Consider the following 12,962-nt stretch of genomic DNA (forward strand, 5'->3'; position numbering starts at 1 on the left):
AATCATTGACCTTTCATAATAAAAAACGAATTAATGAATAGGCGTTTGGTCCTGAAGCTGCAGGCTTCAGTACTGCAGGAACATAATGCTGGCTGAGCGCCAATAATCCAAGGACTTTGCCCTCAACGAATAGTGTGTGGCTTCGCTTCACTTTAACAGACGGAACACGAAACGGTTGGTCAGCAGAGTTGCGACACAGGCCGAGATATAAGGGCGGAGAGAAGAGTAAGTGTTGCTGATTTCAAATCTATGTGTTTTCTGTTTTTGATGCAATATGGGATGTTTATATATCTATATATATATATATATGCATTCTTTATATATGTTTGTTAGTTTGGGTGCCCAATGCGAATGTTCTTTATACAAGGTTTATGCTTGGAGTATCATGCTAAGAACATTATTATTTTCATGTTTATCTATGCTCCTTTCAGTTTAAAGTGCTTCAAATTATTGCTTAAATTAACTTTTATTCAGCTCGCCTTGCGTCACATATGGAACCTGGTACTGATCCTTCTGGGATCCCATCTTTGGGTGTTTCTGAAATGAAGGACAATGTACAAATTATTTTATTCAATTGAGAGATACTCAGGGGTTGACAGTAACGCTTGCCCGCTTGCCCGCTTGCCCGCTTGCCCGCTTGCCCGCTTGCCCGGGGCAAGTGGATTTCTGAGGTTTTTTTTCGGTTGTAATTCCGGCAAAAATTGAACCCTGGGTCTTTTCCGGCATGGAGACCCATAAAATAAGCCCTCCAGACACTTTCTTTCGTTGATAATCGAGTATAGAGCTTGCCCGCGAATGCCCGGAGCATGGTAACCGCCCAAATGGCTTCCATGTTATTGGCTAGGTGCAGTGTGAACTTTTCCAAATCCACATTTTTAACCACTAATATTGCTCAAAATAGCACCAAACCTCTGCAGAAGCATGACTAGGGTCCCTACCCATAAAACAAAGCATCAACAACTTAGTTAGCGTACCGGGAGTTAATTAAGAAAGACTGTTTTCGAAGTCTATGCCTTACCGGTAGGTCCATGTTTCCAGGAAGTCCACACAAGTTTATTACTGGCTACCATAAATAATATAATAGAGGCGCCAATAAATTGAAAAAGGGGAAGAGGGGAGATTGTTTAGTACATTTTTTGGGCACCTCTATTATATTATTTACGGTAGCCGGTAATCTACTTGTGTGATCAACTGGTATGTCTCATATATTCCGAGACCTTGGTGATTGTATATGTTGACCATGATAGGCTCTACATAGAGCTGCCAGCAGCAAGAAAGAGATAATGGATGTCAAAGCTGGTCAAATGTGACAATGTGTTGAGTTGTTAAAACAATTTGTTGAGACTGTTAAAATGTGAAACTGAAAACTCTAGCAATTATCTTATTTTATTTAATTATTCTAAATTAAGCATTCTATCTTAAGATGCACATGTTTTCAGAGCTCTAGCTGTTAGGCCTTTTATTAGGTGAGTGCTCCATGCAGCGCTCAACTATTGGTAGTTGAGTCCTGCATGCAGCGCTCAACTATTATTCTTCTTAAGTTTTATGCTTTCTTTCTTCATTATTATTCTCTAGAAACTTTGGGACCTATCTCCTTCCATAATTTTTCAGCAAGAGACTCCATTCCAATCTGGACCTATTGAATGCCCCTGTAATATACCTGAAGCAGTCCTGTCATCTGAGCGTGTCTATAAAGATGGCTGAATCCATCGTACCTAGTGAAAATGTCCTAAGGACTGGCAGTACCTCGTCTCCACAAGAAAGGTATGTAAATATATATTCTTGAATGATTTATCACAGTTATCCCTTATCCCTTGTTTCCATAGGTACATTTATATTTTTGTTTCCCTTTGTATCTCACTGTTAAAAATGCAGTTTGGAGAAAACACATCTACTGGAAATCAACTTCCGGCCCATGACCAGTGGCCGGTCCACAGACTCTCATGACTTAAGGGGAACAGAAGACTCCACTTACCAAAGGTTGTAAATCTTGGAAACACGAACCCATTGGTTTTAGTTTGTAACATTGTATCAGTGATGATAGGACACCGTATCTTGTGTGATGCCTTAGGACGGAGGGATCCGAACCGTCTGTGATCAGCTGTGTCTCCATGAAGAGTGACCATTCAATGGATTTTCCGCTAAACTTCAAGAATAATGTTCTCAACAAAAAAGAATTAAGCAATGCCTTAGAGCCGAAGTTAGCGGATACCCAAGAATATAGTAAGACGATTTGTTAGTGACTCATCTTGTTTTGAATGCTCAACAGCCTAAATCTAAATTTCAAAGTTGCTTCCACTCTAGGCTAACTCTGCTTTTAGTTTTATAAGTTTGAATATAAAGCAAAGATAGAAATATTTAGTATATAGATATACTGCATGATGCAGGACGCACATCGCCAGGTTTTTTATATAAAACCTTTAATGGATAATATATAACTATTTATTGACCTGTTATGTTGCCTCAGGTGAAGCTGCTGTGACCGGCCAAAAGGCATTCAAAACCTTTCTGAAGAGGAATTCTCAAAATGTGCCGTTCCCACAAGATAGGTATGTTAATATATATATTATTTTATAATTTCTTAAGAGTTATCCCTTTTCCCTTGTATACATATGTACATTTATATTTTCTGAATCTCTTTGTATCTCAATTATTCAAAATGTAGTTTGGGGAAATCACATCTCCTGGAAAGCAACTTCCTGCCCATGACCAGTGGCCGGTCCACAGACTCTCATGACTTAAGGGGAACAGAAGACTCCACTTACCAAAGGTTGTAAATCTTGGAAACACGAACCCATTGGTTTTAGTTTGTAACATTGTATCAGTGATGATAGGACACCGTATCCAGAGCCGGACAGTAACGGAGTACATTTACTTGAGTACAGTACTTAAGTACAATTTTGAGGGATCTGTACTTTACTCAAGTATCATTTTTTGGGAGTACTCATGACTTTACTCAAGTACATTTGAGAGGCAAATATTGTACTCTTTACTCCGTTACATTTCTATCCATGACCGTGAGTGAGTACCCGTTACTCCTTCTGAAAAATAAAAAATAAAAGGAGAAAAGAAAAATCACGGAAACCCTCAATTTGTTGTTTCCCTCTCAAACGTGATTCCCTCTCAAACTGATTAGGACAGCCTTCAGCCTATCAGCAATCACCTTCGCTTTCCGCCAAAGCCAACTCCATGGTCAGAATTAGATGAGAGACGATTGTTGATTTGATTGATAAAAAAACTGAGAAACTCACACATACATAGAATTGTTAGCTGAATTTTCTTTTCTGATATTGCATATTTATGTAAGCTGAGCAATTGTTTTTATGTTCTTGAGTATACTGTTATACACTGTATACTATAGTGCTATTGCCATGGTAAAAATATGAAAATTACTTGATTTTACTTTCAATTCCTTTTACATTCTCCAAGGTGTTAACATTTTTCATAACTCCATGCAGGACGTTTCTATACATAAATGTAAGCACTGTAGCAGTAGTAATGCAATATTTAGAAAACGTACTCTTGTACTCTTGATACTCAAGTACTTTAAAAAACAAGTACTTCAGTACTTTTACTTAAGTAGACATCTGACTGTAGTACTTTTACTTGTACTGAGTAAAATTTAGCAAGGGGTATCTGTACTTTTACTCAAGTAAGGAAGCTGTGTACTCTGTCCGCCTCTGACCGTATCTTGTGTGATGCCTTAGGACGGAGGGATCCGAACCGTCTGTGATCAGCTGTGTCTCCATGAAGAGTGACCATTCAATGGATTTTCCGCTAAACTTCAAGAATAATGTTCTCAACAAAAAAGAATTAAGCAGTGCCTTGGAGCCGAAGTTAGCGGATACCCAAGAATATAGTAAGACGATTTGTTAGTGACTCATCTGGAATGGGATATCTTGAATCAAATGAATGTCATTACGAATGTCATAACTAGGTTATGTTTCACCTTCCTTGTTTTGAATGCTAATCAGTCTATGTTGAAAATCTAAATTTCAAAGTTGCTTCCACTCTAGACTAACTCTGCTTTTAGTTTTTTAAGTTTGAATATAAAGCAAAGATAAAATCTATAGTATATACATAGATATACTTCATGATGCAGGATGCACATCACAGTTATTTTTATAATACCTTTTATGGATAATATATAACTATTTATTGACCCGTTATGTTGCCTCAGGTGAAGTTGCTGTTACCAGCCAAAGTGCATATAAAAGCTTTCTAAAGAGGAAGCTTCAAAATGTGCACGAGGGCGTCGGCGGGCAGCTGGGGAATGCATGCCTTTTCCAGGAGGCCTACACAGAGCTCTACATTGTGGAGGGGGACTGCAAGCAGGTCAACATGGAACATGAGATCAGGCAAATGGAGTTGTGTACCAGGAAGTTACAGGCAGCACCGGAAAAGGTGGTCAAGTGTGAGGACATGTTCAAACCCCCGTCTGGACCAGAGAGGCAAACGAGAGTGGTGTTGACAAAAGGACTGGCTGGCATTGGCAAGACATACTCTGTGCAGAAGTTAATGTTGGACTGGGCTGAAGACAAAGCTTGCTTGGACATTGGCTTTCTGTTGTCTCTGCAATTCAGAGAGTTAAACCGCATGAGGGATGAGCAACTGAGTTTGTTCGAACTCTTGAAGCGTTTTCATATGATGATTGAAGACGAAGACTTGCGTAACCTTGACAAGTACAGTGTCGTTATTGTATTCGATGGCCTGGATGAATGCAGACTGCCCCTGGACTTCCAGAAGAACTCCCCATGGACTGACATGGCCAAAGCAACATCAGTGGATGTGCTGCTGACCAACCTCATTAAAGGGGATCTGTTGCCCAGTGCCTCTGTGTGGATAACATCCCGACCCGCTGCAGCAAACAAGATCCCTCCTGGTTGCGTTGATGTGGTTACAGAGATACGTGGGTTCCTCAACCCACAGAAGGAGGAGTATTTCAGAGGAAGGTTTAGTGATGAAAACTTGGCCACCAGAGCCATCTCGCATGTCAAATCCGCAAGAAGCCTCTACATCATGTGTCACATCCCTCTCTTTTGTTGGATCATGGCCACAGTCCTGGAGGACATGTTGGACCAAAATGAGACGAGAGAGATTCCCAAGACTCTGACTGAGATGTACATCCGCTTCCTGGAGATTCAAACTCGAACAACGGCCTCAAAGTATGGAGATGCTGATAGCAGTCAGGTCATTCTGACTCTGGGGAAAGTAGCCTTCATACAGTTGGAGAAAGGCCATCTCATTTTCTATGAGGAGGATTTGGTTGAGTGCGGCATCGATGTGAACAAGGCCGCTGTGTACTCAGGAGTGTTCACCCAGATCTTTAAAGAGGAACACGGACATTGCAGCAACAAAGTCTTCTGCTTTGTCCACTTGAGCATTCAGGAGTTTCTAGCTGCGGTATACAAAACTGAGTTGAACAGCCGTCCACCTGGCTTCTTCCATCGGTTCTTTTCTTGGTTTAGAAACCATGACATTTACCAGCGCAGTGTTGATGACGCCCTTCAGACCAGCGATGGACACTTGGACCTCTACCTCCGCTTCCTCCTGGGACTCTCCCTGGAGACCAACTGGAGTTCCCTTCAGAGCCTGCTGGAAGCAGGTCAGGCTGGAATCAGGTCAGGGAACGGGGAGAAGATATGTAAATATATCAAAAAGAAGATTGGGGAGAGTTCTTCCTCCGAAAGATGTATCAATATGTTTTATTGCCTGAATGAGCTCCACGACGACTCGCTGGTTGAAGAGGTTAAAAAATTCCTTAACTCAAAAGACAAAGACAAACGTTCTCCTGCACAGTGGTCTGCCTTGGTGTTTGTGTTGCTCACATCAGAGAACAATCTGGATGAGATTGATCTGAAGCAATACTCTGCGTCAGAAGAGGGACTTCTGAGGCTACTGCCAGTGGTCAAAACCTGCAGAAATGCTCGGTAATATTAGTTATTAGTCGACCATTATGTAATAAAGTTGTTATATATACATTTACATAAATTATATAATACAACAAATACATTAACAAGACTATTCTTCTCGTACTGGTTAAACCACTGTTGCTGTCCACTGCTCCCCCGGTCTGTTGAAGGTTGAACCAGTGCAACCTCACAGCCAGCTCCTGTGAAGCTCTACGCAGCGCGCTGAGCTGCTCAACGCTGACAGAGCTGGATCTGAGTCACAACAGTCTGCAGGACTCGGGAGCCGAGGTGCTCTTTGGTGAAATGAGGAGTCCACACTGTAAGCTGGAGGTGTTGAGGTTTGTTTGAGTTTATGAGTGTTTCCTGCAGGAAGTATGTATAACCAGGAGTGTGTACTCAGTTATGAATGTTGTCATTGTTCAACGCATACATGCGACTGTCAATTAAAATATGTAAATATGCCGTTCAACGAATGCATATCTTTGATTGGCTGAGCCTCAACAACATTAAAGTCATATCATCTACTCTGACACAATGGAAATAAGTAGCCTATCGTTGTTAACTTTGCAGCAAGATATGGTTAGGGATTAAAACAGTCTCTGTTGGTTCTCTACAGGCTCTCAGGGTGTTTGCTCACACAGCAGAGCTGTGGTGCTCTGGCCTTGGCCCTGACCTCCAGTACTTCACTCAGAGAGCTGGACCTCAGTATTAATGACCTGGAGGACTCTGGCCTCCAACAGATCTCTCCTGGCCTGGCCAGACTCCACAAGCTGAGGTTACTTTAAATAAATGTTATTTATTTTAATGTTATTTGTTTCAAACATGATCTTTAAACATCTTCTTATTAAATATTTTTTGTTATTGCTTTTCACAGTCCTGCTTTAGATCATATATAAAACAACATGTCATCATTTCCCTAGCATGAGCCAATGCAGTTTGAGCCATGCGTGCTGTGAGGCGCTGTCCTCAGCACTCAGCCAGCCCCACTCCGCCCTGAGAGAGCTGGACCTGAGCAACAACCACCTGCAGGATCAGGGAGTGAAGCTGCTCTCGTCGGGACTCCAGAGTGTGAGCTGCCAACTGAGGATATTGAGGTCAGAGAGGCTGACTTAATATTAGTACTGACATTTCACGCGTCTGTGTGTTATGTTCAATAATCAGATCTAAATATAGAAGTAGAAAACAAATATATATTAAATCAGATTTGATCTCATCCTATTGTCCATGAGCCTGGATAACTCAGCGTTACACTTCTTGAATTCTATCCCATTGTAATTAATCATTGATGAACAACTGAAGTAAAGGATGATGATTATCATTTTTGAAGTGTGCAATCCCTTGAAATTACCATTGCAATCATCATGTTTGGGAGATACCTGGCATATACTCTTAAATAATCCTGATTTAGAGACTAAACCAAACTGGAACAATGAACAAAAGCTTCTTTCACATTGATTTCAAAGATTTAAATAAAAGCAAACATAACTGGCATCCATGTTGTTTGTCGGTAACAACTGACTTGAGGGAGTCTACTGTACCCTCTTTATGTAGGCTGTCTGGTTGTGGGGTCTCAGGGGAAGGCTGTGATTCCTTGGCTCATGTCCTTACCTGTAAGCAGTCCAAACTGGCCGAGCTGGACCTCAGCTATAATCATCTGGACGGACGGAAGCTGTCGGGGGCCAAACCAACCATGAAACTTGAGTAATTACATTACGTTTATTTATGTTTGTGAGGCAAGTACAAGTACTGTTGCGCCGTGTGAACTGAGTGAGCCGTTTGCCACTTACCTCAGCCCCTGGAGTGATCGGCTGGCGCTCAGAAATTTTAGGATCCGTGTACATGTAGTTGAGATGACCCTATCTGAGGCCTTTTTTATCCATGCGTTTTTATTGGGAGGGTACAAAAGGACCCTCAATATCTTATTTGCAGAGCAATGGTGCTCTAACGGGACATGCATACATTGCACAGACCTCATTTCCTGCGTGAATTTCTTCGGAAAAACCCTAGAGAGTCAGTGTTAAATGTTTAAATTCGGGTTTCAATAAAAAGTGTAACAGTATGTAATTATTCCATTCATTAAGACAAACAAAATGGGAGTTGCTACGTGATTATAGATTTGACCAGGCATTGACATTAGGTGATGATTATATGGATCCAATGTCTTTAAACATTAAAACTGTTTCTTCCCAGTGTGGATCATTGTGGAGAATACAGGCTCCAACCTGGACTCCTAAAATGTGAGCACTTTGTGTGTTTGTGTGTCTTTCAAATTCTTGACAAAAACATCCACATTGGGAATGCAAATGTGTATGCCTCCACCTTCCCCAGACGCCTGCAAGGTTACTATGGACCCGCACACAGCGCACCAGAATCTGGTCGTCTCCGACGACCACAGGACGACAACCTGGAAGCGACAGGCCCAGTCGCTGACTGACGCTGACCGAGCCGAGCGCTTCGACTCCCGACGCCAGGTGCTGTGTGAGCAAGGGCTGACAGGAGGGCGGAGCTACTGGGAGGCGGAGATAACGAGAGAGGTCGATTTAGGAGTGGCGTACAGAAGTCTGAAGAGGAAAGGCGAGGATGGGACCTCAATAGGAGAAAGCAACTCATGGGCGATGTACCGCTCCGACACGAATTACACCGTCCGTCACGATGGCGCGTCCCACTCACTGCCCATCACCCCGACCGCTTCGGAAAGAGTCGGGATGTATCTCGACTGGGCCAAAGGCACGCTGTCCTTCTACAGCGTCTACTCTGACCGACACAAACACCTTTACACTTTCCAGGCCACGTTCACCGACCCCCTCTACCCCGCATTCGGGTTTGGCGTTAATGCGGTGGTTCATCTGCCTCAGATTCAGGCTGATGGACGGCAGGAGCGTCCACCTGGGGCAGAGTGAGTGAGGAACTCTCATTAAACCTGAGGTCAAGGGCGATCAAGAGATTCATCCATTGGGGGTTGGGGGGGCATCGACAATACGGCGCACGTCATGAAAATTCGGTATAGAAGCATTGCAAAAATAAATAAAAGTACACCTACTTTTGGACAGAGTTTTACTTTTGACTGACTACTGTAGAAACAGATAGTCAATATATTGTGCCGTCTCAAGTAATCCTCGAGAATGAATCCATTATTAAAACAATGTTTTGGGCTGTTTTAATTTTTTATACTTAGGTTTTGTAAGTGTGTCAACTGTACTGAGTAAATAAATTGTATTAAGTGCTTGTATTGTTTGTGTGCGTGTGTCAGAGAAAAAAACGACAACTAACTAATAGAAAGCCAAGTCCCTGCAACAAATTTGTATGAGTGAACCTATTCCAACCGTTTCCAAATTCAGCATCACAGGGCTGGCTTCATAAATGAATAAGTAATTTTAGATACTCCTTCTGCTGGGGAGCCAATCATTTTGGAGAAGGAAACTGGATGGGTTCAGACCAGAGGCAGCAGCCGCATCAGACCATCCCCCACTTGGATCAATTTACCTTTCTGAGGTGACAATATAAGAAAGATGTAGTTATCCATCAATAAAACAAATCATACGTTTCTCATGCTGTGCATGTCCGTGCATCATCACTCATCCACCAACCTCCTATGTAAATCGCTGACCCTGCTGCTGCCTCTTAACCCGCGCCCTTGACTGTAATCTGCAGTGCTGTTGTTCGAACCCGAGCCCCAACATACTGCTGATCTCTCTTGGAATAACAAATGGGTCGAGGAAAGACAGGAGCGCAGAGTACTTTGACTTTTTTAATGGCCCTGTTGCTGAGCCACTTTTCTTTCCTGCCTCATTTCAACTCATTTGAGGTAGGTGTCCCCCAGGCCCTTCAGCTTCTTGCAGCATTCCTCCTCTCAAAAGAAACAAACATACATTGTGACATTCAAACTGAATTGTTGAATGCTAACGGTTTGTGCTAACTTGGTTTATAGTAATAGCTGGAATAAAGTAAGAAAAAGTCATTTTCAAAACTTAGCAGGTAGCCCAACTTCATCGCTTACCGTCCTCCATGCCCTTGCCTTGATTGAACAGGCAAGGGCATGGTCTTTATTTATTTATTTATTTTGCCGTGTTATCATACAGCTCCACAGAGGGACGCGGGAAGTCAGTCCGAGGGGGGGGTGCTGAGAGAGAATCTATATAATGACGTCATAATAAATGACCTCTGTTGGAAGACTCTTATCTCTATTTCATGTGAATTATAAAGTCAAGTATAACCATTGTGTTGACTTTATTCTGTGTTTTGATGGTGCATTGATAAGTTCGGAGGTTAACATTCTAAACAGCTCAGGTAAGGATCCCTGCATAAAGTCGACACTCGACAGGGGTACCACTGTTGTTTTTTATTGGTCAACATGGAAAAAAAACATGAGAGGTAACTCTGTCGTTTTTTAACGGCCGTCATGAAATAAACATAAGGGGTAACACTGTCGACATTTATCAAATCAAACATAGGGGGCAACACTGTTGTTTTTTATTGGGCGTCATGAAAAAAAACATAAGGGGTAACACTGTTGTTTTTTATTGGTCGTCATGAATAAAAACATAAGGGGTAACACTGTTCCTTTTTTTATTGGTCGTCATGAAAAAAAACATAAGGGGTAACACTGTTGTTTTTTATTGGTCGTCATGAAAAAAACATAAGGGGTAACACTGTTGTTTTTTATTGGTCAACATGGAAAAAACATAAGGGGTAACACTGTCAATATTTATCAAATAAAACATAGGGGGTAACACTGTTGTTTTTCTTTTGTCGTCATGAAAAAAATCACAAGGGGTAACACTGTCATTCTTTATTGGTTGCGATGAAAAAAAACATAAGGGGTAACACTGTCATTTTTATTGTTCGTCATGAAAAAAAACATAAGGGGTAAGACTGCTGTTTTTTATTGGTCGTCATGAAAGAAAACATAAGGGGTAACACTGTTGTTTTTTATTGGTCGTCATGAAAAAAAACCTAAGGGGTAACACTGTTGTTTTTTATTGGTCGTCATGAAAAAAAACATAAGGGGAAACACTGTTGTTTTTTATTGGTCGTCATGAAAAAAAATATAAGGGGTAACACTGTTCCTTTTTTTATTGGTCGTCATGAAAAAAAACATAAGGGGTAACACTGTTGTTTTTTATTGGTCGTCATGAAAAAAAAACATAAGGGGTAACACTGTTGTTTTTTATTGGTCAACATGGAAAAAACATAAGGGGTAACACTGTCGATATTTATCAAATAAAACATAGGGGGTAACACTGTTGTTTTTCTTTGGTCGTCATGAAAAAAATCACAAGGGGTAACACTGTCATTCTTTATTGGTTGCGATGAAAAAAAACATAAGGGGTAACACTGTCATTTTTATTGGTCATCATGAAAAAAAACATAAGGGGTAAGACTGCTGTTTTTTATTGGTCTTCATGAAAGAAAACATAAGGGGTAACACTGTTGTTTTTTATTGGTCGTCATGAAAAAAAACCTAAGGGGTAACACTGTTGTTTTTTATTGGTCGTCATGAAAAAAAACATAAGGGGTAACACTGTTGTTTTTTATTGGTCGTCATGAAATAAAATATAAGGGGTAACACTGTTCCTTTTTTTATTGGTCGTCATGAAAAAAAACATAAGGGGTAACACTGTTGTTTTTTATTGGTCGTCATGAAAAAAAAACATAAGGGGTAACACTGTTGTCTTTGTCAAATAAAATATAAGGGGTAACACAGTCGTTTTTTATCAGTCGTCATGAAAAAAACATAAGGGGTAACACTGTCGTTTTTTATTGGTCGTCACGAAAAAAAACATAAGGGAAATAATAGAAATACACACATACATTTTAATGTCATGTATATCCTCTTTATTGATGATTGATTATTGTCTATCGTCATCGCCTCAGTGGTGCAGTGGAGTGCACTCTGCCTAACCCACTGGAGACCGTGGCTCAATTTCTGTGGAAAACACAATATCTTTAATTTTAAACGTAATGCTATCATGTCATATATAACCACAGACATATTTATACTAAAAATCTCAGTGGGAAGTGGAGAGAGCTGTGAGCTAACCCCCTGGAGACCGGGGTTCAAGTCCGGTTGATGACATCTGTTGGAAGACTCTTTTCTCTATTTCATGCGAATTATAAAGTCAAGTATAACCATTGTGTTGACTTTATTCTGTGTTTTGATGGTGCATTGATAAGTTCGGAGGTTAACACTCTAAACAGCTTAGGTTAGGATCCCTGCATAAACGTCGACAGGGGTACCACTGTTGTTTTTTATTGGTCAACATGGAAAAAACATGAGAGGTAACTCTGTCGTTTTTTAACGGCCGTCATGAAATAAACATAAGGGGTAACACTGTCGATATTTATCAAATCAAACATAGGGGGCAACACTGTTGTTTTTCTTTGGTCGTCATGAAAAAAACCACAAGGGGTAACACTGTCGTTTTTTATTGGTCGTCATGAAAAAAAACATAAGGGGTAACACTGTCGTTTTTATTGGTCATCATAAAAAAAAACATAAGGGGTAACACTGTTGTTTTTTGTTGGTCGTCATGAAAAAAAAACATAAGGGGTAACACTGTTGTTTTTCTTTGGTCGTCATGAAAAAAACCACAAGGGGTAACACTGTCGTTTTTTATTGGTCGTCATGAAAAAAAACATAAGGGGTAACACTGTCGTTTTTATTGGTCATCATAAAAAAAAACATAAGGGGTAACACTGTTGTTTTTTGTTGGTCGTCATGAAAAAAAAACATAAGGGGTAACACTGTTGTTTTTTATTGGTCGTCATGAATAAAAACATAAGGGGTAACACTGTTGTTTTTTATTGGTCGTCATGAAAAAAAACATAAGGGGAAACACTGTTGTTTTTTATTGGTCGTCATGAAAAAAAATATAAGGGGTAACACTGTTGTTTTTTGTTGGTCGTCATGAAAAAAAAACATAAGGGGTAACATTGTTGTCTTTGTCAAATAAAATATAAGGGCTAACAGTCGTTTTTTATCAGTTGTCATGAATAAAACATAAGGGGTAACACTGTCGTTTTTTATTGGTCGTCACGAAAAAAACCATA

The 12,962-nt window shown here is 40.6% G+C and overlaps 1 protein-coding gene across 2 annotated transcripts; it reads left to right on the forward strand.

Moving 5' to 3' along the window:
* The first annotated feature begins 114 nt into the window (after positions 1 to 114).
* Positions 115 to 9,137, forward strand: nlrp12l (NLR family pyrin domain containing 12-like). Of its 2 annotated transcripts, XM_030346015.1 has the most exons (14): positions 115 to 225; positions 1,576 to 1,764; positions 1,876 to 1,980; positions 2,072 to 2,223; positions 2,468 to 2,549; positions 2,666 to 2,770; positions 3,708 to 3,859; positions 4,181 to 5,930; positions 6,083 to 6,250; positions 6,529 to 6,687; positions 6,833 to 7,006; positions 7,464 to 7,613; positions 8,103 to 8,149; positions 8,241 to 9,137. In XM_030346015.1, the coding sequence occupies exons 2-14, from the start codon at positions 1,697 to 1,699 to the stop codon at positions 8,810 to 8,812; spliced, it is 3,684 nt and encodes a 1,227-aa protein (XP_030201875.1). In that variant the 5' UTR covers positions 115 to 225; positions 1,576 to 1,696; the 3' UTR covers positions 8,813 to 9,137. The 2 variants fall into 2 exon arrangements, with proteins under 2 accessions (XP_030201875.1, XP_030201877.1); XM_030346017.1 differs by lacking the exons at positions 2,468 to 2,549; positions 2,666 to 2,770; positions 3,708 to 3,859.
* Positions 9,138 to 12,962: the final 3,825 nt, after the last annotated feature.

The sequence above is a fragment of the Gadus morhua genome, chromosome 21 (assembly GCF_902167405.1).
Source record: "Gadus morhua chromosome 21, gadMor3.0, whole genome shotgun sequence".
NCBI classification, from domain to species: domain Eukaryota; kingdom Metazoa; phylum Chordata; class Actinopteri; order Gadiformes; family Gadidae; genus Gadus; species Gadus morhua.

Coding starts and splice junctions, on each gene's coding strand:
- nlrp12l (XM_030346015.1), top strand. CDS start 1,697: ATGGCTGAATCCATCGTACCTAGTGAAAATGTCCTAAGGACTGGCAGT. Junction 1,765..1,875: donor ACCTCGTCTCCACAAGAAAG/GTATGTAAATAT, acceptor TTAAAAATGCAG/TTTGGAGAAAACACATCTAC. Junction 2,771..3,707: donor GAAGACTCCACTTACCAAAG/GTTGTAAATCTT, acceptor GTGATGCCTTAG/GACGGAGGGATCCGAACCGT.